The 26,173-nt window shown below is 38.5% G+C and overlaps 1 protein-coding gene across 2 annotated transcripts in view; it reads right to left on the reverse strand.

The window, feature by feature from the left end:
* Positions 1 to 26,173, reverse strand: part of LOC5575449 (E3 ubiquitin-protein ligase TRIM9) — a 540,877-nt gene that overhangs the window by 20,955 nt on the left and 493,749 nt on the right. For both annotated transcript variants that reach the window (XM_001661915.2, XM_021844680.1), the window contains one exon: positions 22,621 to 22,760. In XM_001661915.2, coding sequence (XP_001661965.2) covers positions 22,621 to 22,760 — 140 coding nt within the window. The remainder of the gene's footprint in view (positions 1 to 22,620; positions 22,761 to 26,173) is intronic.

Below are 26,173 nucleotides of genomic sequence, written 5' to 3' on the forward strand. Positions count from 1 at the left end.
TTGCCCTTTCGATGGACCACGGTCATATCGAATTGTTGCAAATTTAATGACCATCGACTGCATCTAGATCCTACTTTCCACTTGGTCTTCAAGATATGAGTCAGCGCAGAAGAGTCAGTAACCAGGGTGAAATGGTAACCTTCTATATACCCCCGGAAGGCGTCAATGGCCAGAATTGCAGCCAGCGCTTCCTTCTCTGCAGCGTGATAGTTTTTCTGAGGCGTGGTGAGTTTGTGTGAGAAGTACGCTATCACTCGCTCTCCTTCCTCATGCTGCTGCGTCAAGATTCCCGCTACAGCGACGTCACTTGCATCGGTTTGAATTTGAAATTCCCTCGTAAAGTCAGGGCTTCCCAGTATGGGAGAAGAGATTAAAAGCTCTTTGATCCTGCAGAAGGATTCTTCTGCCGAATCATTCCAGTGGATCATCTTGGATTGGGTTTTTAGGAGATCGCTCAACGGAGCAGTCACTCCGCTAAAGTCTGCTATGAATCTCCGGTAATAGTTCACCATTCCTAGGAATCTCCGGAGTTTCGTTATTGTTGTTGGCCGCTCGTATTCTACGATTGGGCGTATTTTATCGGGATTTGTCCGCAGACCGTTTGTGCTCAACAGATATCCTAGGAATGGGACCTCAGAGACTACGAAGCGGGACTTCTCCAGATTGATGCTTAGGTTTGCTTGGCTTAGACGACGCGCAATTTCAGTGAGGAGCTGCACATGATGCTCGAACGTTTCTGTCACCACGACGATGTCGTCGAGGTATACAAAAACGTACGGTTCCAGTACACCATGACCTAAAACAGAATCCATCAGCCGAGCCAGTGTGGCAGGACTGTTTATGAGGCCGAAAGGCATCCTGGTGTACTGGAACAACCCTTTGCCCTGCACACTGAACGCTGTGTACTTCCTCGATTGTGGGTCTAGAGGGACTTGCAAGAAAGCCTCTGAAAGGTCGATTGTGGAAAGAAATTTAGCTTTCGGAAGTTGTCCTAAGATGCGTCCAGGGTGAGGCAAAGGGTAAGCATCACGCACAGTTCGCTCATTGATTTTGCGCGCGTCTAAGCACAACCTCACCTTATTTGGTTTAATTACTGGAACGCAGTTCAAAGACCAATCCGAGCTACTCCTCTCGATTATCCCTAAGTCCAACAGCCTTTGGAGTTCTATGGCAACCATTTCTTGCGTTTTGGGCGACATACAATACGGAAACTGCCGAACAGGTGGCTGATTCCTCCACTCCTCTTTCAGAACAATCTTGTGTTCGGCTAAAGGGGTTAGTGTGAGACTACCCTCTCGAGCTGGAAGAAATTTCGTTTTAACCTTCTCAATCAGCATAATCTGCTCTTCTGTTAGGACGGATTCATTTGACGATTCTTCTAGCGTGGAAACAATTGCCTCTTGCCCATTCGAAAGCATGGTAGGTTGGATATTGAACTTTCGCCAAAAATCCATACCACATAAGCAATCTATGGAGAGGTTTGCTACTACTAGAGTAGGAATTACTCGTACCTTCCCTTGAACAAAGAATGGGAGGTGAGCTTGCCCAAGAATCTTCAATTGGTCCCCGCTGGCAGAACGCAGTGAAATACTTCGTGGAGGTTTATGCAGACGCGTGGAATTCAGTTTTGAGTAGATTTTCTCACTGATTATCGTGTGATTACTCCCACTATCTAGCAGAGCGTGAATGTGAAAGCCATAAATTTTGACTGGTAAATATGGGCGATTATCATTTTGATAAGGATATGTAATATGACACACTTCAGACGAATCTGCGTATAGATTGGATGGAACGAACTCCCAAAAAGGTGGTGGAGTTCGTTCAGAACTAGAAGTAGTTGAGTTTACGCTTGTAGGTTTTGCGGACGGCGATTTTCGTTCGCATGTTTCCCGTTTTTTATACAAAAAGGGCAGAAATCAGTGGGAAAACCGCGTAATCCACACGTGCTACAGAATGTTCCACGGGGCTGTCTACACATAACAGTGTGATGCCCAAATCTACCACAGTTGTAACAGGTGTTGTTAGGGGGAGGAGTGTGGTTATTAACCACCTCTTCTAGGGTAAGCGCTGGACGAGATTGACTGCCAGATGGTCCTGCTACAGACGAATTGTACAACGGATCATTCGACGAATTCCGTGCCTGCGCATTTGAAGGCTCTGAGCGTTGATTGTTAGGAGGGACTTGTTTGTTGTTCGCATTTTGTGGGGGATTTGGTGGAGTACGGATATTTCGATTTGGATGGTATTGCGGAGACGACCCTACGCTAGCTGTTTGACTAGATTCATGAGCATCAGACTGGGCACTAGGATTTTTCTGTTTTTTCTTCGCCGTTGGTTCTTTGTTACCGATCGCTTGGACCGTTTTATCCGTTCCAAAGACCTTGTTGTAGGCGGAAAAATTTAAAGCGTCGAGTTTTTGGCCAGCCGCTACTAGTGTTTCCAAATCAGCTATCGGAAGGAAAGTCATTTGACGCTTGTAATCAAGACGCATGTTTTGTTGGAGAATTTGCATTTTCTCCAGATCTGGGATCTGGGTACTCATGGTACGAAACAACTTCTCCATCTCGAAGAAGAATTCATGAAACGACTCATACTTTTGTTGACGCCTCTGGTAGATTTTCATCTTTATCAGGGCGTCTAAATCGGGGTGCATGTACGTTCTACGGAGTTCGAAGACAAGGTGCTGCCAATTCATTAACCTGCCAGTCGAACGTTGTGACATGTACCACTTCAACGCCGATCCAGAGAACAAATGCACCGCCGACTCAAATAACTCTCTCTCCGAAACATGCTCCGCTTGAGATAATGCCTGAACATGCTCCAGGAACTCATTCAGTTTCAGACCTTGATCATCTCCGCTGTACTTTGCGATATTCCACTTGGAAACAGGCAGAGTATGGCGAGTTTGATAAGGCGCTGCATATTGATTGTAAGGGTAAGGATTTGCAAAGGATTGATAAGGCACTTGATTGGGAACAGATTGTTGGATGGGTGGTGTTGGTATGGTTGGATGTTGAGGGAACGGATCTACTACTGGTCTGCTAAAATATGGATTATTAGAAGTAACAGGGAAAGTCGTATTAAAATTAGGATTACTATGAATGTTACTGAATCGGTTTTCTAAGGAACCTGTTCCCTGGGATTGCTTGAATGGATTTTGGAATGGGAGGGGATTTTGAGGTTGGGAGTGGGACAAAGGAAAGGTATTGAAGTTATGGTTCGGATTAAAGTAATTAAGTCGGGGTGGTTCCTGTGGCGGAATAATTTCATCAGAAGTTTGAGTGCCCACATCTTTTCCTTTCCTGCGTTGCAACTCAAATTCTAAATCCATTATTCTGTTTTGCAGAGAATGAATCCAATCGAGGTCGTCCTGACTTAAAACAGTCATTCTAGGAGGCGGTGTGACATCCAACTCTACCCGTTCATGATTGACATTTGCTTGGCTTGTTCCTGGCTCATTATTTTCTGGGTTTGCAGTCAAGGATTCATTTAGGGATGACTTGTTCAGCTCTGGTCCCAAAATACCTACTATATCTACCAACACGTTTTGCAAATTGCTATGGAGATTAGGTGAATCTTTGGCCGAAGTTAAAATCACTATAATACGAGCTCCTAAATGTAGTAGACGAGCACTGTAAAGTTTCCTTTCATCCTCGCTATTTATTAAATCCCACTTAGCCTTGAATTCGGAAAGTTTTTGCAAAGATGTTTGAATTTCGTGTTTTACATCGCCTTTCAAAATACCCTTCAAACTATTTGCAGAACACTGTTTCTCGTTTTTAAGACTATCGCGTAGCCATTTTCTTTTCTGGGATAAACTCAAATTCGTATCTATCACTATCGATCGCGATTCCAGCTCCCAATCTAATTCATCGACTTCAAGAAAATCTACTCTCATGCCATAATACCATTTGATTATGAGCTCACTAGCTTGATCGAATGTTGGACGAGCTAAAGCCATTTTAGCCTTTTATCAAAATTAGAAAAGGAATTTCGCAACAAATATTTACAGAATATGTAAATAAATCTCTGATAAATAAGTAAATAAATATTGTAAATAAATCTATCTAATAAATAAATACATTAAGAGACAAAACAAGTAAATAAATCTCTTAATAATTAAATAAATATTGTAAATAAATCTATCTAATAAATAAATACATTAAGAGACAATACAAGTAAATAAAGCTCTTAAGTAAATAAATATTGTAAATAAATTTATCTAATAAATAAATACATTAAGAGACAACACAAATAAATAAATCACTTAATAAATAGATGATGAATATGCCAAATAAATATATCACAGGAAACATAAAAGAAAATAAATAAATAAAGCTATCAGTTTCCTTGAATAATTTAATTCGAAAAATTAAATCTTTCACAATTATTCACAATAAATAAGAAAAATAAGCATTTATTGCTAATTGAATACATGCAACATCGAACATTTGAAATTGACGAAGTTCCAGTTTGAGCTCGAAAATAATAAAGTGGTTCGAATTTCAGATTTGTAATTCAATTCAACATCTGAAATGAATGGCATTTATGTAGTGGGTTATCATCACTCGCAACAATCCGCAATTTGCTTTTTCCACAATTTTCACAATAATTAATAAGGGTCCACTATTTCCACTCAACGACCACGCGATTATTGAAATTAATTTAATTAATTGAAATTCTCCGGGAGACCGATTAAAAAAAGGGTTTTACTTCAGGCCGTGAAGTAAAACACTTTTTTTTTTTTTTTTTTTTTTTTTAACTTTTACGTTGGGCGCCAATTGTTACGTGCTGTAAGCGTGGTGGGAACAAGATTTTCTCTAAATGGAGTAAACTAAGAACAAAAGTTAGGGTTTAGCAGGCCATACATTTTATTTAAAAAAAAGCTAATGTTATGTAATTTTCGTGCACTAATTTCGTTTTATTTACATTTTTTACAAGTTTGGGAGCTCACCGTTGCGGCCGTTTGATGTGATGGTCGACATGCTGGAACCTCGTAGGGGGGGGGATCTTCTTCTTCTTGCTGGATCGTCTTCTTCTTGCTTCTTCCTCTTATTCTTCTTCTTCTCCTTCTTTCACTCTTACTCCAATTTGAATTAGAACTTCCTATTCTTATTTTCCCACACTTGGCAAGGGAATCTTCACGGTTTACCGACGGTTTGGCCAATGTAACGGGGGCCACAGTTCCGAGTCCGGGGAGCGGTACCAATCGCGCGCGCACTTCACTGTGTGGTCTTTTCCAAGCGAGCTAGCACCATTTTGAGCACGACAGTTCAGTCTTTGCGAAACACCACTTTTTCTATCGGCTCGACCACAATTCTTCACTGCAGCTATTGTTCATTAAAAGTCTTTCACCACTCGCTCGCTTGATTTTTCGTACGTTGGTGATCAAAGAGATATTAACGCGGTTGAGATTAACTTCACAAACATTCGGTGCACATTCTCAACCGTTCGTGGTGATTATCTCAATTGATCCGTACTGTTTAGCTTTTTAGGTGTTTTAATTCAGTGGTGTTTTAGCTGTTTTTAATTACACCTTTTAGTCCGTAAGTTTTATTTTAGATTTAGGATTTAGTTTTAAATTTTATCCATTGACCTTCACTTACGCGAAACTACTACGGTTAGTTATAGAGGCGAACTAAACCGCGAACCGTCACTGTCTTCGCTCCTCCGGACTTTGTACAAAATAAGAGAGCGCACCCTATTTCGAGTGCGCTATTTATAGTTCATGACGATCTTCCATTTCATTGTCAAGGTCTAGACGATCATGATGACGATGACATACGTGGACACGAAGAAGGACGAACGATGACAGTTGATGGCAAAAGCTTACACTCTAAAAGGGGCTTGGTTGATATCCTATACTAAATTACACACTTACTCCGACAAAGTGGCTGCATGCTTTGCCTTAACAAAATTCAAATTTCCTGCTACTTGTTTCCGCATAATTTAATAATCAAATATATGAATGTAAATAAATATTCTGAATAAATAAATAAATAAATATATTCTTGTAAATAAACAATCTGAGTAAATAAATAATCTGTGTAAATAAATAATCTGTGTAAATAATAATGTAAATATATAATCGAAATAATGTAAATAATCTAATTAATAAATGAATGAATAAATAAATAAATAAATAAACAAATAAATAAATAGGTAAATAAATAAATAAATAAATCTAAACTACGATCGGAGTAAGGTGACAAACAAAATAAATATTTTTCTGAAAGACATCAACCAAGAGACTACTAAATACAAAATAAACGTCACTCAAACACTTATTGAAGCGGAGACAGACATTTATTTCACATTTAGACATTTAAATTTTTAAGACAGCACAAAACATATATTACATCATATTGTTGCTAAACCTCTAACTTGCTTTCTCACCAAGTATTTTATTGTGACCCGAAATGAACGGTCACACACTTTAGTAAATGCGTTCAGTATATATTCCTTTAAAAAAAGCTGTTCTATATGGAAATATTAGTGACTAGCTTATCAAACGAAAACTTAAAACAACAGCATAATTAAGAAAGAAGGGCAAGTTTCTGGTGAAATGTTTGCAGCTATGACGTAAATGTTCACTGTAACAACGTGATGCGATGGCACAACCTATATTCATAAGAGAGTAAAATATTGACTTGAAAACAAAATTTAAATATGAACCCCACTAAGAAGTCCGAATACCGGTGATCACGCAGCTGTTCAGCAAGACCATATGTAGGGTTATGCATTCGAATTCCTCCGGTGACGGATCTTATGCATTGAACATTTCCTTGACGTCCCTGGGCATAGAGACTAGAGGCACATGTTCAATAATGGTAAATTGACAACGAAAGCTCTCAGTCAGGCTTATTTTATTAAAGGCCCATTCATAAATTTCGTAACGCTGAAGGAGGCAAACAATGTTGTGGGTGATTCTCCTCAAAATTTTACAGCCCATACCGTGCTGCATCAATACCCGGACGCTTAAGCTGGGACCTATGTTCAATCTCGATTTTAAATAGATTATCTCTAGAATTAAACAATGTTCTGTGTTGCAACATATAGATTCATATCTTATTTAAGTAACAATAATGAGTTTTTGATTGAAAATTAAGATTTTATCATTTAAATAGTTAAATCAATAATTCTTATCTTGTCCTTAAATCCGGACACCTGGAACAAGCCTTGTCTTGAAATCCGGACACTTGTGAATCAAAATCCGGACAGCTGTATAATTTCATGAAATATTTTCGTTAAATACGTGATAAGTGTTCCTTTATCCAATTAAACTGCACCTTGTTATGTTATTGATGTACTCATTTACTCTACGTCGCTCAAAAATATATGAAATATAAGTAAATTTGTGTTTTTATTACCTCAATTGAAGTCATAGAATTCCTGTGAACGCTTGTGTTTAGAACTGTGGTTTCACATAAATAATACAGGTTTTTAAGAGGAAAACGGAGTGAGGGGTCACATAACACTTTAACTAGATCTTCTGCAAGTTTTCTCTTCAAGATACTATCAAAATTTTCGTTCACATATGCCAATTTCAGCTATATTTTATCGCGTCCGGATTTCGAGCCACTCGTCTTCAAACCCGGACAGTCAATTTAAACACTTAAATAATAGCATTTTACCAAATTTATAAAGTTTCATGCCACTGTATTGTTAATTAATAATTCCGTTCGCACTTATGTTGAAAACACCTTTGAAAAACTTGAAATCAATCACAATTTTATCAACCCGAACTGGATGGAGCTTCCATCGACGCGTAACCGAGAAGAACTTGCACTGCGAAAAAATTGTGTCTGACTGGAGCAAATTTTCTGTTTTTGTTTTTATCAATCATTTGGCAATGATTACTAGATCACAAGTTTTAGTAAAATGATAAACAATATTAAAGGTAAAATTGATGCATAAAATTAAACATATTAACATATATTTTTTCCTTTATTTAATCAATGTTATCAGAGTGTCCGGATATTGATACCGTCCGGATTTTGATTCACCACGGTACACAATATGTCAAATTTCCATACAAGCGGGTGGGTAGGTGCCTAAATGAAAACAAAACAGACGCCATTTCCTATTCGCAAATTGTCTTGAACTCCTCTAGTAACCTTTGATAATGGGCATATCGACATACGAAGAGAAAATCGGGAACGAAAATCACATCGAGATAGGGAGATTTGGAGATAAGGAGGATATCGAGATATGAAGAGTGAAAATGTATTCAGCTTGAAGGGACCGAAGGAATCATCGACATAGGAAGAGATATCGAGATAAAGTACATCGAAATGTGGAGAGTCGACTGTATTTCGAAAGAATTGATGACATATAAAAGAAGGGAAAACATATGATGAACATTTTACCGACGAATTTTACGTGCCATTGATTACCAGTTTTCATTAGAGACGCTTTTTTGTTCGCAAAACAAGATACTGCACTGTATCTCATACTATTCGGGGTAATGGTTCATTCGGGGTAGTGGCGTTCGGGGTAATGGCGTTCGGGGTAATGGGATGGAGCCAGAAAAAATGTACATAAGACAAGATTTGCTTGAACTGTTCACAAGCTCATGACATGGTGGAAGGCGTTGCATGCCCTAATGTGCCGTTCTTCAAAAACTGCCGTGGGAATCACTTTTGTGTATCGAAAGAATGCTCAGTGTACGCAGAGGAGGAAAAAATAATCACACTTCGAATTGACCAAGGAATCACATTCGGCGAGGCTCGCAAGCAAATTAAGGAGCAAAAAACGCGGACAATATACGCAAGCTGTGTGCAACACCGAATGTCGGCTGTCGGAATTAGGAAAGGATGAAATAATACAAGCGCTCAGAGCAGAACTTCAAACGGCCAGATCTGAATTCAATCAATTGAATGAATTGTACAAAAAATCAATCCATCAATTACAAACCCACCAGCAACAGTGTGTTCTACACCAAGAAGTACAGAAGAAGCAAAAACAAACAACGTCTTAAATCAAAAAAATAAAAGTCTTCATCCAGTCAACCTGCCCAAATCACAAGTGAATCAGCTACCCAGGCAACCCACATTCCCAAGAAAGATCAACCGTAAAGGTCGCCACCGAAGGACAAAAGGAACAAAAATGCTCAAGGCAATAAACTAAACGATCAACATACAAATTGAACTTGGTCTGCTAGAATCCGGAGCCGCAGCAACAAACGGTCGAGTCAAGCGTCACCTTCAGAAGCTGACTCTACCCTCAGATGTGCGAAAACGTTTGTCGCTCAGGCCATATGCAATCCTAATTATGGACCAAGATTCATTAACGAACATCTCAGTCTATAACGATGAAAACTCTGCTACGAACATGGCCATGAACATGGACACTCAACGAGATCCCACCACTAACGATATTTGTGGTACCATGTTGACCGAGGTGTTTAATGTGACTTGCCAAAACATGCAGGAAAGTACTAACTTCAATTACCAATCGAACCCTCGCTGTCGGCTTTCCTCAACGTTCCCAGATGCATCGCGTAGTATCTTCGAGATTGATCTGCACCATAGAAGAGTCAACCCCGCCCTTTTACACGACGATGCTTCTTCATATGACAACGTAGGCAATGAAGAGGTGCAACTTCGTAATATCAGCTGTAATAACAGTGAAAACTTCCCACGCATTGGCCCATTTTCATCCGATGAAGCTACCACTTGAAACCAGAGGTGCATTATTAGTTTAGTTTAGTTTAGTTTAGTTTATTTCACACATGACTTAAGACTAATGTCTTTAACAACGTCAATTAACAACGGGTCATGTGGACCAAGGCATACCATATGGTAGCACCACAGTTTGTTTCAACTCAATAATAAAATCATCTCTTGAAACTAATCAGAGTTGTCAATTGTTAAAAATATGACTTATAATTACACTGAATAGCAACGCAAAAAGCGCATGAGGCGGAGTCTGTTTGCAACATAATTGAGATATCGAAATTGCTGATTTGTTGCAAAATACTTGAAAGAAAAAAATGAAAACAAAAAAAAAACAACAAAAACGAGAATTGAACTTCCGACATCAAGATCAGTATTCTTCTCCTCTACTTACTACTCCACCAGCTTTCTTCGAACAAATGCTTCGCCAATGCACTATAAAAGCTAACACACATTGCCTAATCAACATTTGTTGCTTACAACTTTATTGCACCCTTCGGAATACAAGTTCATTACTAACGAAATAAGGCCACGCCTGAAATAATCTAAAGCTTTCGTAAAAACTTTTGTGCAACACATGAGAAACACCATTCGAACAAGCAACTGTTGCTAGACCATGTGTTCGTTAATAGACACGGTGTGCCAGGAACCGTTATCAACCCAAAAAAAAAATATCCAAGAATTCGGCATATACCACTCGAAAGATATAGTACTGAAGCATCTTCTCCGTAAATTTGAAAATATTCTCACAAGGGAATCGAAAGTTATCGGGATTTGAAGGTTGCATGAGATATCTGATTCATCAGATATCTCATGCAGTGCGCATCGTACCTTCGTGCTGTGCGTACACGAATTCTCTCTGCTCTTGGAAGTTTTCTTAAAAACTACCTAAAGCAATAAAACAGTACTTTTCAGTGCTAAAATTAAAAACGGTACTTTTCAGTGCTACTTAAACAGTACTTTTCAGTACTATTTTTTCTACTATTGATCCCTTTACGATCCTTGTTTGGAGCCGTGCCTTCGATTTTTCGTTGGACCCGTTGGCGAAAGCTAGCGGTGGTAATCCTTCTTGGACACCGTCTAGGGAAAAAACCTCTCGAAGGTCACGTCTTTCTCGTTTATTAACTAAACATGGTATCAACAACTAACAAAAGGAAGGGTGAATCTCTGAATTCACTACTTCCTTCCAAAAAAGTGGGTTTTAAAACTGTCACTACACGTGGCAAGAATGGAAGAAAGGACGCTTCCCCGGAATGCGAAGTTTCTTCCAAGGGTGAAATGAATAATTGTATCGAAATGAGCAATCAGTTCGATGCTCTAGACAAATTTTCCGAACACCAAATCGAAGCAGCCTCTAGCCCAGGCTCTTTGATTCAAGTGAGGAAGCAAAGAGTGCCGCCTATCGTGGTCAGTTGTTCCGAATTTGGAGGATTTAGGCAGGAGATCTTGAACTCCATTAGGGGAATCAAGGTTTCCTTCCAAATCGCAAAGAAAGGAGACTGTCGCGTTTTGCCGGAAACTATTAAAGATCGTGAACTTCTTCTCAGATATCTTGAAGAGAAGAAGCACAATTTTTTTACTTATGACGACAAAACTGAACGTTTGTTCAAAGTTGTCTTGAAAGGTCTCTCAAGTGACTATAAATCACCTGAAGAGATCAAAAATGGAATAAATGATATACTTGGATTTTCCCCAGTCCAAGTAATCATTATGAAAAAGAGAACCCAATCTGGCATTGTTCGGAAAGGGCTTTCTCAAGAATATTATTTAGTTCACTTCAACAAAAAAGAACTAAATAATATTAAAGCTTTAGAAAAAGCCAAACTTATGTTCGATGTCCGTGTGACATGGGAACATTTCCAGAAACCTGGAGGAAATTACCAGAACCCCACTCAGTGCCGTCGGTGCCAAAAGTGGGGTCATGGTACAAAAAATTGTCGCATGGATGCTAAATGCATGATTTGCGGAGGTTCTTCTCACGCCAAAGACGTCTGTCCAGTGAAGGAAGATACCACCAAATTCATATGCTGTAATTGCGGGGCTAACCATAAGTCCAATTTTTGGAATTGTCCTTCACGCAAAAGGGTCATTGAGGCTCGTGCCAGGCAGATGAAAGATAATATCCGTTACGATAACGGTCGTTTCCGGAATTTGCCTGGTAGAGTATCGAACAATGCTCATTTTTCAGTTAACGATCGCTTGATCATGAATCATACCCATCAGGAAGATCATAATCATGCTCATTCACAAACTAATTTTAATCCGTCGGGTAGCCGTTCGAATCTTTCAATTTCGAATGTATCTACCCACGGTAAATCCTTTGCCGATATCGTAGCAGGAAATTCGAACTCCTCCCCTGTTCGATCCATGGGTACCCATTCTACTTGTTTCAAATCAAATGGAAAAAACCCTACCGCCACAGGTAACTCCGCATCTTCGTCTACCGGAAATTCCAATGGGAAATCACATGACATGTCTGCCTCTGATTTTAATTTTCTAACTGAACAATTGAATCTAATGATTGATGCAATGTTCAAAGCCACCACTATGACTGAAGCAGTCCAAGTAGGTGTAAAATTTACAAATCAAATTGTTATTGGATTACGCTTTTCTAATGGATCCAAATAATAATTTAAATATTTTAAATTGGAATGCTCGTTCTCTGAATGGTAAAGAGGACGAGCTGTTTAATTTTCTTACGGTTAATAACGTGCATATAGCAGTTATTACCGAAACGTATTTAAAACCTGGATCTAAACTCAAAAGAGATCCAAACTTTTTTGTTTGTCGTAATGATCGACTTGATGGGTCATGTGGGGGAGTTGCAATCATCATTCATAGGCGTATAAAACATCAACTGTTTTCATCATTTGAAACTTTAGGTGTTTCTGTTGAAACACAGTTTGGTAAATATACTTTCATAGCTGCCTATTTGCCGTATCAATGCTCTGGGCATCAAGTTAATTTGCTCCAAACTGACTTGCGAAAATTGACTCGCAATAAGTCAAAATTTTTTGTCATTGGTGACTTTAATGCCAAACATCGGTCATGGAATAATTCTCAAAGTAATTCCAACGGCAGAATTTTATTTGATGAGTGCTCTTCAGGATATTTCTCAATTCAATACCCTGATAGCCCCACATGTTTTTCCTCTTCTAGAAATCCATCTGCGATTGATTTGGTCTTAACCGACTCTAGTCATCTTTGTAGCCAACTGATTACTCATGCTGATTTTGATTCTGATCATGTCCCTGTTACATTTCAAATATCCCAAGAAGCGATTCTCAATCCTATCAGCTCCACTTTCAATTATTTACGAGCCGACTGGAATATATATAAAACGTATGTTGACTCTAATCTTGATGTTAACATTTCTTTAGTAACGAAACTTGATATTGACAATGCTCTTGAAACTTTAACAAATACCATTGTTGAAGCCCGGAGCATTTCAATTCCAAAATGTGAAGTAAAATTTGAATCCGTGATTATAGACGATGATCTTAAACTCTTGATCCGTCTTAAAAACGTGAGGAGAAGGCAATTTCAACGCACTCGCGATCCTGCAATGAAAATTGTATGGCAGGATTTGCAGAAAGAAATCAAGAAACGTTTTGCTCAATTAAGAAACAAAAATTTTGAAAATAAAATTTCGCGATTGGACCCTGGTTCTAAGCCCTTTTGGAAATTATCTGACATCTTGAAAAAACCTCAGAAGCCAATACCGGCATTGAAAGAGGAAAACAAATTATTACTAACTAATTGCGAAAAAGCTCAAAAACTTGCTATGCAGTTTGAAAGTGCGCACAATTTTAATTTAGGACTTACTAGTCCAATTGAAAATGAAGTTACTCAGGAGTTCGAAAATATTCTCAATCAAGAGAACGTTTTCGAAAATGCCTGGGAGACTGATTTGGAAGAAGTGAGAACTATTATTAAAAAATTCAAAAACATGAAAGCTCCTGGCGATGATGGAATTTTCTACATCCTCATCAAGAAACTTCCAGAAAGTAGCTTATCATTTTTAGTTGATATATTTAACAAATGTTTTCAATTAGCATATTTTCCTGACAAATGGAAAAATGCTAAGGTTGTTCCAATTTTAAAACCAGACAAAAATCCTGCAGAAGCTTCTAGCTATCGTCCAATCAGTTTGCTTTCCTCCATCAGTAAACTTTTTGAAAAGGTTATTTTGAACAGAATGATGGCCCACATCAACGAAAATTCAATTTTTGCCAATGAACAGTTCGGATTCCGCCATGGACATTCAACCACTCATCAACTTTTACGTGTAACAAATTTGATCCGTTCCAACAAATCTGAAGGCTATTCTACTGGTCTTGCTCTTCTAGACATAGAAAAAGCATTCGACAGTGTTTGGCATGAAGGTTTGATTGTAAAATTAAAAAACTTTAATTTTCCAACATACATTGTTAGAATAATTCAAAGTTATCTGTCAAATCGTACACTTCAGGTTAATTATCAAAACTCCAGATCTGAAAGACTTCCTGTAAGAGCTGGTGTTCCTCAAGGCAGCATTTTGGGACCAATTTTATACAATATTTTCACATCTGACTTACCTGAGTTACCTCAGGGATGTCAAAAATCTTTATTTGCGGATGACACAGGCCTCTCCGCCAAAGGACGAAGCCTGCGTGTCATCTGTAGTCGATTGCAAAAAAGTTTGGATATTTTTTCTTCATACTTGCAAAAATGGAAGATTTCTCCTAATGCTTCCAAAACTCAACTAATAATATTCCCACATAAACCATCCTGGGGCCCAGATAGCCGTAGCGGTAAACGCGCAGCTATTCAGCAAGACCAAGCTGAGGGTCGTGGGTTCGAATCCCACCGGTCGTGGATCTTTTCGGGTTGGAAATTTTCTCGACTTCCCAGGGCATAGAGTATCTTCGTACCTGCCACACGATATACGCATGCAAAAATGGTCATTGGCATAGTAAGCTCTCAGTTAATAACTGTGGAAGTGCTCATAAGAACACTAAGCTGAGAAGCAGGCTCTGTCCCAGTGGGGACGTAACGCCAGAAAAGAAAGAAGAAGACATAAACCAAAAGCTCTTTATTTGAAACCTTCAAGTAGACATGTTGTCACCAGGGATTGAATCCTGAGAAAATTGAGAGAATCTCTCACGTATCGCTCTCTGTAACTATCATAACATGCTGCACATTATGAGAGACTGTTTATCGTATACTGCTACAACTTTGATCAGATTGGGGGGATAGTAGTGCATGATAAAACCCCTCTAAACATGCTCCAAGCCTGGGGGACACTGTTGTTATTGGAAGTTCGTGGATTGTTTATCGTGCCAGTAAAGAAAAACACCTATCCCCAACGGTGAACAAGCGAGAAAAATGGATTTTATCATCGCTCTCTCGTTGGGGCTCTCGCTCGCTGCTTCCATTTATCAGACTTGTTACACCTTGCGATACAATGACGATCGTGGACCGCAACAGATGGGATGTTTTTCTTTGCTTGCTTTGATCGTGCTTCATTCTCAAATGAGAGCGAATTCTGCAACGCCTGGTTGTCACGATTAGAGGGGTTCCAATAAATTGGTCAGATGAAGTTAAGTATCTAGGGCTCATGCTAGATAAGAATTTAACTTTCAAAAATCACATTGAGGGCATTCAAGCCAAATGTAATAAATATGTAAAATGTCTCTATCCCCTTATTAATAGAAAATCAAAACTTTGTCTTAAGAACAAGCTTTTGATATTCAAACAAATTTTCAGGCCAGCCATGTTGTATGCTGTACCAATATGGACTAGCTGTTGTAATACCAGGAAGAAAGCTCTGCAGAGAATTCAAAATAAAATTTTGAAAATGATTCTGAGGCTTCCTCCCTGGTATAGTACCAATGAGTTACATAGAATATCCAATGTTGAAACATTGGAACAAATGTCAAATACAATCATTAATAATTTCAGGCAAAAATCGTTACAATCTTCTATTGTCACGATTAATGCGTTATATGTTTAGGTTAAGTTAGGTTAAGTATATTAAAAAAGTTTTTTTTTTATTCTCTTATAAGCAGGTGAAATCAACTCACCTGTAAAAAAAAAACTGAACTGCTACGGCAAATGAAATGAAATATGTTATTAACAAAATGTTAATTAAATCTTAAATTTGTTTTACCAAATTAGGATGATAGTGTTGTCTAATAACACAGAAAACCTAGATATAAGAAATGAATGTAATGTTTGGAATAATACTAATAAAGAAATTAAAAAAAAAAAAAAAAAAAAAGATATCTCATGCAAACTCATCATCCACTAATCATACCCGAGGTCCTAAAATTGCTATACTGTGGAATATCAATGGTCTTTACAACAATTTAACAGTACTGCAAATCCTCATTCAATGTAATTAACCGCTGATACAAGCATTGCTAGAACTTCACCACCACACACCGTCTGCATTAAATCATCTCCTAAGAGATGAATATAACTGGTTAACCTTTACGTTACCGGCCTCCGACAAGGCATTTTCAAACAGTTGCCATTTCGTCAATTCCCATTCGATTAATTTTAAACAACCGTCAGTTTACTTTAAAAAGGTTTCAGTTATTTGTCATAATGCTGAATTCGGAACCATACCGGAGATATTCCGGATTGTACTGGGGTCACGAGGGTGCCAAATTTGGGAAATGTGATTATTTTTTTATTTATTGTAGTTACAACACTGAAGTTTTTATGTAAAATATAAGATAATAATCTATTGTCATCATTTCAACATAATTCGAATAAGTGAACCGTTCCGGAACATGGTAGCTGGTTCCACCAGGGCCAGTTTGGGGACATTTCCGTTTCATGTCCAAAACATACTATGCGACGTCTCAACCTTCATGAATTCGGGAGAACATGTCAAAAAAGAAGAAAAACCCCGGTACAAACAAATGTGGCCACTCCAGATCTCCTGGCACAGGTTCCACGTGGGCCTCTTTGGGAACATTTCCGTTTTATGTCCAAATCATACCGTGCGACGTCTCAATCTTCTTCAATTCGGGAGAACATGTCAATGAATGAAAAAAAAAATATTCATAGATGTGGTCACCAAAATTAATTATTTCCTTCTATAAAAATCAGAACCATCACAAAATTACTACATGGCAAACTTATTTCTTACAGATTTTGTGTTGTCAAATTATTATTACTATTTATTATCTTTTGGTGTTGGTGCCTTCGAATAAGCTGCAAATACCGCGTTTTGTTATGTTCTTGTTTTAGTAAAAAAGTATTTCGTGATATATGCATGATTCAAATTTCTGATCGCCATGCCTAGAAAACACAGTGATACAACAGTAGCTACAATGTAGTTCTACAATGTTTTTCTTGATTGCTAGAACAAACTTCAAACGTTTCACGGTAAACTCTAGAAGCACACCATCAGTTATTTGTTGCTATGCATGTTATAAATTTAAAGTCGAATAAATGAGGCTTCATACTTGTTTGGCCTTTGCGTTTGCCTTTTTCGATGATCATCAATATAACATTTAATCATCTATGAATACTTTAAAAGGAGATTAGGAGGAAGAGGAGATCTCTCCACTGGGATATCGTATAGATTATTGTTTAAATTAGAACTCGCTCATTTTTCTTTTTTGTATAGTTTTTAGCTCGTTTTCATCTCGCTCATAAACATAGGATTTTCTTCTTATTAAAAAGTGTTGCTCAATTTTGCTGAGAATAGATGCGTCCACTACCAGGAGGCTCATCTATCAATATTTTGTTTTTGTGATATGAGCTTTTTGATGTGGCGGTGAGTGGTGGGTAATAAGAAGAAAAAGAAGAAAAGAAATCTACAGTAGTGATGCGCAGATACACACGAAACGACGGCTGAGATGGAAATTCGATGAAGCTAACTGGAACGGTTTTGAGGAAACTGTGCTATCTTGCATGGAATTAGCTAAGCAGTACAGCACAGAAGACCTGACGGACATTATAGGGGAACTGGGTGTAAAATGCGCCGTTGGGGTAAAACGCGCCACCCTTGTTTTGAACGAACGACGTGCTTTGGGACGCTGTTTTTCACCCGAGATAATGGAAAATGTATTAAAATGCTTCTCTATATATATATATTTGAGTGTTTTCTTGGCAAAAATCGTGAAAAACTCGAAAAAACCTTTTTCGCTGTTTTCGTTGTAATTTTGTGTTATTTTCAAGGCCATTTTTCAGGTCGATAAACAACAAAACTATTGAAACTATCACCGAGAATCGACTTGTGCACTCCCATAGTTCTTATTCCATGCGAAAAAAGTGTTGAATTTATCCTTGAAAAGCGTATTGAAGGACTTAAACTTTAATCAACTCATGGGGCAAAACGGCCACTCCTATTTCATAACATCAAAACAGCCGTTTGAATTCAAATTCCAGCAAACGTAATGCCAAGCTGTAGTTACGTGCCAATTTGAACCTTACAAATGCACATTTTTCGAATCAGCATGTATACTATAATCGAACAATAACATCTGATCAAACGCCCTTATGTATGCAACGTATTTGCAAGCATAATTGCGCATGCGTGCACGCGAATGACTAACGCCGAGATCAGGTGGCGCGTTTTACCCAGCAAAAAATAAAATTGCAGATAAGCAAGCATTTTTTAAAAATTGATATATTAACTCCAGAAAAAAGAAAATGGATGGCTGTTTCTACTATTTGATAGAAAACATGTTTGTCTATGAGATAATGAATAAAAAAAGGCTTATAATAATGTTCTTCATAGCTAAAAACGCTTCCTTCCTTAGGGGGCGCGTTTTACCTCCAGTTACTCTACTACTAGCAGCAAAATCAAATGTACCATGCACCGCCAAATTGCCAAAGGATTGAGAAAGAGGCAAAAATGAAGTCATGGGAAGAGTTCTTCAACGGTATAAATTCCACCCTGACGACAACCGAAATCTTGCGTGGATAAACGCCATCAGTTGGAAAAGGCGAACAAACGGATTATGTTTTTGGAACGATATGGAAGTTACTCGTGATCCAGTTAAGGTGGCAAATATCTTGGCTAAGGTACTTCGAAGAATTATCATCGAGAGCTGCCTACAGTGACTCTTTCGCTTCAAAAAATTCAGCAACTGCACTTTCAAATGTGGCCATCCCCGAGGATCCAAAAAAGTCTGCATACAATCGACTATTCTTATCTACGCATCTACGAAGCAAGTGATGGCAAATCATGTGGACCAAATGAGATAGGCTATCCCATGATTAAAAGATTACTTTGAAAATTGATCTGTTAGACGCCATCAATAAGGTTTGGAAGACAGGCACAATTCCTGAACCATGGAGCAAAAGCTTAGTAGATCCAATACCCAAGAACAGTGCAGCATCCACAGATGCTAAAAACTACAGACCAATCTTTCTCTCAAGTTGTGTCTGTAACATTGTGGAAAGAATGGTTAATCGGTGACTCACACTCACAAGCAAATCTTCATGTAGACTTCGCAGCTTTAGATTTATCTAAGGCTTATAATAGAGTGTGGACTCCAGGGGTATTACAACAACTCATTAAATGGGGTATTACTGGCAAAAATTCATCAAAGGTTTCCTCTCAAACAGAACATTCCAGGTGATTGTTGGAAATGGTAAATCGGAGGTCATGAAAAAAGAGACTGGTGTACCTCAGAGATCGGTGTTGGCAGTATCCCTTTTCTTGATAGCTATGAATACTGTTTTTGATCGGCTACCCGAAGACATATTTGTGTTTGTATATGCAGACAATGTACTCTTGGCAGCTACTTGCGCACACTCAAAAGCCTTGAGAAGAAAACTATTGGCAGGAGTACGCTTTGTTGCGAAATGGGCGGATAACGTTGGCTTTCGGATGGCACCGGATAAATGCGCTATTACCCGTTGTTGTGACCATCCACATCACCCGTGGAGATTGCCACTGACCGTTGGGAACATGGATATACCGTATAAAAAAGTCTTACGTGTGCTTGGTGTAATGATAGACAAGAAACTTACCTTCTCGGTACATTTTGCAAGCATCAAAAAGGAATCCGTAAACCGAATGCGTCTAATTCGAGCAATTAGCAGTCGACATCAATCTTCGAATGGAAGAACGATTTTGCAAATTTCAAATGCCCTCATAACAAGTCGTTTACTCTACGGAACTAAAATTACATTCCGAAGTTCTCATCAAAACTCTAGCACCTATGTACTTACAACCGCTTTGTCAGGCGCGCCTCTGGATTACTTCCAAGTTCTCCAACATTGGTTTCATGTAACGAAGCTGGTGTACTCTCGTTTGAATTTATTGTTGCAAAATCGGTGCCGGATAGAGCAATTAACTTCATTGAAAAAACTTACGGAGGCAACGAGGAGGTCTTCCTCCTGACAGAGGCAGAGAACCTTCTTCAGAAATACGCCAACGAAACACTCCCACCGCTTGCAGGACTCCATGAAGTAGGAGACAGGCGTTGGGATACAACTGCTCCCAGAATAGATTGGGAAATGAAACAGCATGTTAGAGCTAAAGACCCGCCTTGGAAAGTCTCTTCGTATTTCAACGCGATGTTAAAAAGGAAATATAAGAACCACAAACATATCCATACGGATGGTTCTCGTGATAATGGTGAAGTAGGTATAGAAGTGTACAGTCATCAAAGGTAGCAGCCAGATTGCCTAACTGCTGCTCCTAACCGGTAGTAATCTTTACGGATTCCGCTAGTGTTTTGTCAGTCCTAGATAGTGGGAAATCTAGTCACCCCTGGGTACAAGAAATCGAAGAGAGAACAATCGCAACTACAACTCTATGTTGGGTACCAGGGCACTGTGGGGTGCATGGTAACGAAGAAGCAGATCATCTTGCGGCAACAGGAAGAAGGATAAACCAAAGAATCACGACTTCCCCTGGAGTTGACATTAAAAAAAACTGAAGGAGCACCTGATTTTAAACAATACCACTCAATTCGGGATATCTTAAGCAACGATCGAGAAGAAGAAGAGTAATTGTTACTGTTTCTAAAACAAATTAGATTGTATGACAAAATTTGTTTATTTTTGCGGAGGTGAACCGACTTCGAAGTAAAACCTCTTCAATAAAGATAATAAAAATAATAAGAATATAAAGCTTCGAATGTTCCTAGATTACAACGACATAGTTTCAACTTGAAGTGTCATACTAAAACCATATACTTTTGCATTCATTTTGCTTAACTGATTAACAGAAATAATGTTTTTTCGTTTAGTATGCTGTGGGTGCCGCATCAAAGTTGTTCTTTTTTACAGTGCGCACCGTACCCTCGTGCTATTCGTACACAAACTCTTTCTGCTCTCGGAAATTTTTGAAATAACCTAAGGCAATAGAATAGTATTTTTCAGCGCTACAAAAACAGTAGGTTCTTTTCAATACTACTTTTGTCTATCTATTCAATCTTTGTTTGGAGTGTACTTTTTAATTTTAGATAGAAATGTTTGCAACCTTATACTCCTATTATATATGCTTTAATTTTTATTTTAAGTTCGATTAAATTAACTGAAAGAGTTTTTTCTCTTATAAATAGGTGAATTAAATTCACCTGTAAAAATTCTGAACTGCTAAGGCAATTGAAATGTATTTTGTATGTTGTTTACAAAATGATGATGAATATATAATATCATTTGTTGTTTAAATTATTATTTCCAAAATTTTGGAATATTCAATCTAATAATTCACAATGATGACTACTCGAACCTCGATCAACTAATAGATTAAGTTTTTAGCAAGGAATTGATGAACAATTTTATAGCAATTACAAAAACCACAAACCACGTCACCAGTCTTAGCCCTTCCCAAGTGGGGAAAAGATTTATGTGTCATGATGATTTATGCACTCGAAAATTTACGAACCAGATTGTGCGTTCGACTGCTCCATCCGCCCGTCTGGTTTGCCAGAGTATTTACTCATAAAATATGTTTCACTGTGGTAACCCACGCCCCCAGTCAAAGGCCCCGGAAAATTTGCAACTAATGCTATTCATCCTTTCTCGCTAGTCAAAATACTGTCCAGCCAGGCTTGCAACCACTTGGTTATCCGCAAAACCCCCTCCTACCTATAGACATTCTACGTAAATATTTAAACATGCTTTCCCCCATTTTCAATCCGCCTCTCAGGATAATGCATCCCGCCAACACAGAGAAATGTCCGGTCCTGCAGAACGATCTTTTTTTCTTCTTTATTTCCGGAATCTTTCAACAGCAACGGATGGGTCCTTGGTGAGTACTTGCAACGTACCTTCTGACCAAACCATCCACACTTTCCTCTGGTCTAAACAGATGCCTGACTAAGGCTATCTAAAACGGTTTCTTTGCTTTCTTTCATCCAGGTTGAGTGAGCTGAACACACAGTCCTACCTAGAGTTCAGACTAAACGGGTCCCAACGAGACCGAGGGACTGCAGAAGATGTAAAAATAACAATTATCACAACCTGCCATAAAATATGACGGAGAGGAAATTCTTTTGGTTGAGCTACTTTTCCTGGTCAGGTCTTTCGATTAGTTTCGTATGGTTTGATGCGCTGACAGGTGACCGCAATTTAAGGTGAACACAAATTGGAACCATACCTCGATTTTTTTTAGTTCATACATAAGGAATCGAATAGCTGATCACGCTGAAAATTACTAATTATTCTTTATTATCTTAATCTGCAGAAGATTGCCATGGAATTTTTCTTACAGTTATTTAAGAATTACTTTAAGTTATCTTTATTGGAATTTTTTAGCTCACTGCTTATGTTCTGATCAAGAGCCAAGCTCATGTTCTGTTCAAAATGTATCTCTGGTGCTAATGTTAAACTACTAAATTATAAAGCTCTTTTCAAATAATGGAAAGGATTATATTTTCATTGGTTCAAACTGAGCATCAACGTCCCAACCAAAAGCACTTCACAATCAACAAGTGCACCAAACTTCCGTGTGCACACAGCGGGGATGGATGTTACTTACCCTAAATTCGCCGCCACTTCCGTCGTCCAGCTCCAGAACGTATCCCTGCACAAAGGAGTGGTTCGGTGGCTGCCACGCAACAGTTACCGAGTTGTTTTCTGCGGAACAGTCCTCCGGGATGATGATCGGTGCCAGGGGAACTGGATTGGGTTGACGTCCGTTCACATACAAGCACCGGAGAGCATATCGCACAGAGCGGAGAAGGAAAAGGGAAATAATTTGAATTATTAAAATGGTTGCTTTTGGCAAAGGAATCCGAAATGAGAAAGTTTACTGTTTTCAACAGATGAAACAATGAAACAAGAATAACAAGCGAGCGCATAGCTAAATCAATATGACGTGAAACAGATGGAATATGGGAGAGCTTTCATGCATAAGACAAATAATAAAGATAGGATGTATGTTGGAATGTAGATACTCAAATCAATGAACGAATTCAATCAATGAACCAAACCTTCAATGGAACGTAATGGGTAACTAAATTGCATTATACCTTTTAAGGCCAAACCTTCTTAGCGTGCCTGAAAACGATGGCCGTACAAAGTATGCCAGCGACAGAATACCAAACCGAATGGATGGAATGCACCTTGCCTTGATTCCGAAAATCCATGTAAGCAGTCGAGAAGTAAAGCGCCTTCGGGATGATTGATCAATGGACGGTTGGATTTCATTTATCATATTGGCTCCAATGCTTGTGCCATCGTCGAGCAAGCGAACGCCACAAGAGTAGGAGGTACGTTAAGTGAGCTTTAATAGAACCACAACTATCACAGCAACAGCTTTTGGTAGGAGTTCTCAAATCATATGCTGATCATCAGGAATCAAGAAAACGTTGAGTTTTTTTTCTTTTAAATTTAACATTAGAATCAGTTTAAACATTTTTTTTATTCTCTTTATAAGTATCGTTTCGAACATTTCATTCATTTTTTATATTATATTATATAGCATTAGGAGAAATCTTCTTCTATACAAGTATGAAGAAAAACTATTGTTTTTGCAAGATGACACGCAGGCTTCGTCCTTTGGCGGAGAGGCCTGTGTCAGCGTTAGCGTTAGCGTTAGCGTAGTTTAATAATCTCATCCTGACTACTTTCAAGAACAAGGCAGGGGAGTATACCTTGTTCAAATCATAAACAAGAATACTAAAAGCATGACTATCGCTATTCCCGGCCACGCCCATCTTTACCGTAACTTGGGATAGGGCCCCTATCATAGGGGAAGGAAATGTTGATGTAGCACTTACTTAATGAGAGGCCACCGACTCAGTGACACCCTCATAAGTGCTACGGAGTTGGAGGTTGGGGAAGGTATATTGTCAGGATTCGCCTAGAAAGCTGGCGATAGAACATAAATATTTGTTGTTTAAGCGTTTTCAAATTAATCTTTTGAATGCCGGCAATCAAAAAAGAAAACAATAGCTTATTTATAGTATAAATAGTATTTCGCGAAATGCTTGTCGATTGTGCAGTAATATTTTTGCTCAATAACCAGTAAAAAGCAAAACCGATCCCTCCAGGGTCATCGGATTGTATAAAATAACGATACGCGTAAAAAAAAATCACGCCTATTGAAAAACTGTACTGTGCTCATTGAAAAACTGTACTGGGTGTATTTTTAGATAATCGAAAAATGAAAGGAACGCGTTCGAACTAAACACCCTACACTGAGAACAGCGTTGCGGTTGAAAATACTATATCAGAGGGTTAAATTAAATACACAACGCCACTTGATTTGTGCAGACTAAATTCGCATTTATTTAGAATATTTTGTGCATTCAATTTTACCATGGCACCATTTGTATAGTAAAAATTACTATATCATGGTTAAAAACTTGCAGCAGACCAGAATCGAACCGAGGATCTGGCGATTGTCAAGCGCGAACGCTAGCCGCTCGGCTATCGACGCGGTTGGATTGAGAGGGAACAAAACGCAAATAAAAAGCGTTAATGGTAGCTCAATCGTGGTTGGAATAGTAAATTTAAAAACACGTTCATGGTTCTCATTACTGCAACGCTTGTTTCAGTGTAGGATAACACAGTCGGTTTTTCTGCTCAAAATTATACGAAAAGCAGAATCGATCCCTCCAGGGTCATCGAACGGTTAAAAAGCATCCACAACCGATTGTTAGTTGCGTAACACCCGCCCGGACAGAATGCGCAATCTGAACATAATTATCAAACTCCGAAAATAACATTTTCCGTTCAAGAAACGATCAGAAGTTCCACGACGCGGACAAAAACGATCCGGAAGGCTCACAAAAGAAAATGTATCATACTGGAACAAACTCACCGGATTGATTCTCTAAATTTATGTGCTGCCTGTAACTTCCGGATGGTTCGGTGAACTTAGGGCAGCCAAAAACCAACAGTTCTGAGAACACAAATCAAACAAATCACTTTTTCATTTTTCACTTTTCACTATTCCATTTCTGAATGTAAAAACTGTTCTGCTTGGGCTTCACGAAGCACTACCCAGCAAAACGCTCCAAAACAGGAAAAAAAAATCTCCGGCGACGAAAACATGCGCGAAACCGTAAGCCAAATCTATCGGACGACGCAAAACCGAACTGTCCTGCTTGGGCTTCACGAAGCACTACCCAGCAAGACGCTCCAAAACATGAAAAAACAAAAAAAAAAAACTCCAGTTACGAAAACACGCGCGAAACCGTGAGCTAAATCTATCAGACTAGTGATCCTTTATAGAGAGATAAGCGGAAGTAAAATGGAATGATTTGGCAACAGACCAGCAGTGCTGATTTTGCTTGGCGTCGAGAATAATATTGTAACACGGACATGACTTCCTAATTGCTATAAAGTGTATTTTGTTTCGTTATAGATCTTTGAGCTTCATATCAAAACTAATAAACAGCCAAAAATATCAAAAACTAAAAATCGCATTGACAAAAATTCAAAAAAAGTAAAACATTTCATATTTTTGCTTCATGCAAAATTGCTTTCACCGAAATAATTTCAAGCGGATTACATTACTCCTCAAGAAAAGTTCAAAACAAACATAACGCATGTTCGTTTGGCTCACACTTTGACAGCTCTCGCTGCTCGATTGGCTCACACTTTGACAGAAATGTCAGCTTCCGCGAATCTCTCTTATAAAGGATCTCTATATCAGACCCATTCATCAAAATACAGTCAACTCACTCAAAACTCGATATTGAAGGGTTCATCTAGTTAGGGAGGTATCGAGCTATAGAACACAAAACCAGTGCAAAGAAACTCGAGATAGCCATGAAAGCCAATCCTTCTTTTCCAGTAATTTAGAAATTTCTTCTTCAGTAGCTTGCTCGGATTGTCTCCAGTAACTTGGAGGGTTGTTCTCCTGAAACTTGAAAGCTTCTTCTTTAGAAGGTTTTTCTCCAGAAGCTTGGAAGCATCTTTTCTAGCAGTTTGAAAGGAGTCGTGATCGTTCACCATCTCTCTACCGAAGGTTCATCCCCAGTAGTGTACAAGTATTTTCTTTAGAAACTTGAATGCTTTTTTTGAAAATTTTAAAACTGCTACTTCTTTAGCCTAGAAGCTTCTCCATCAGAAGCTACTTG

This window comes from Aedes aegypti, chromosome 2 (genome assembly GCF_002204515.2).
Source record: "Aedes aegypti strain LVP_AGWG chromosome 2, AaegL5.0 Primary Assembly, whole genome shotgun sequence".
Lineage (NCBI taxonomy): Eukaryota > Metazoa > Arthropoda > Insecta > Diptera > Culicidae > Aedes > Aedes aegypti.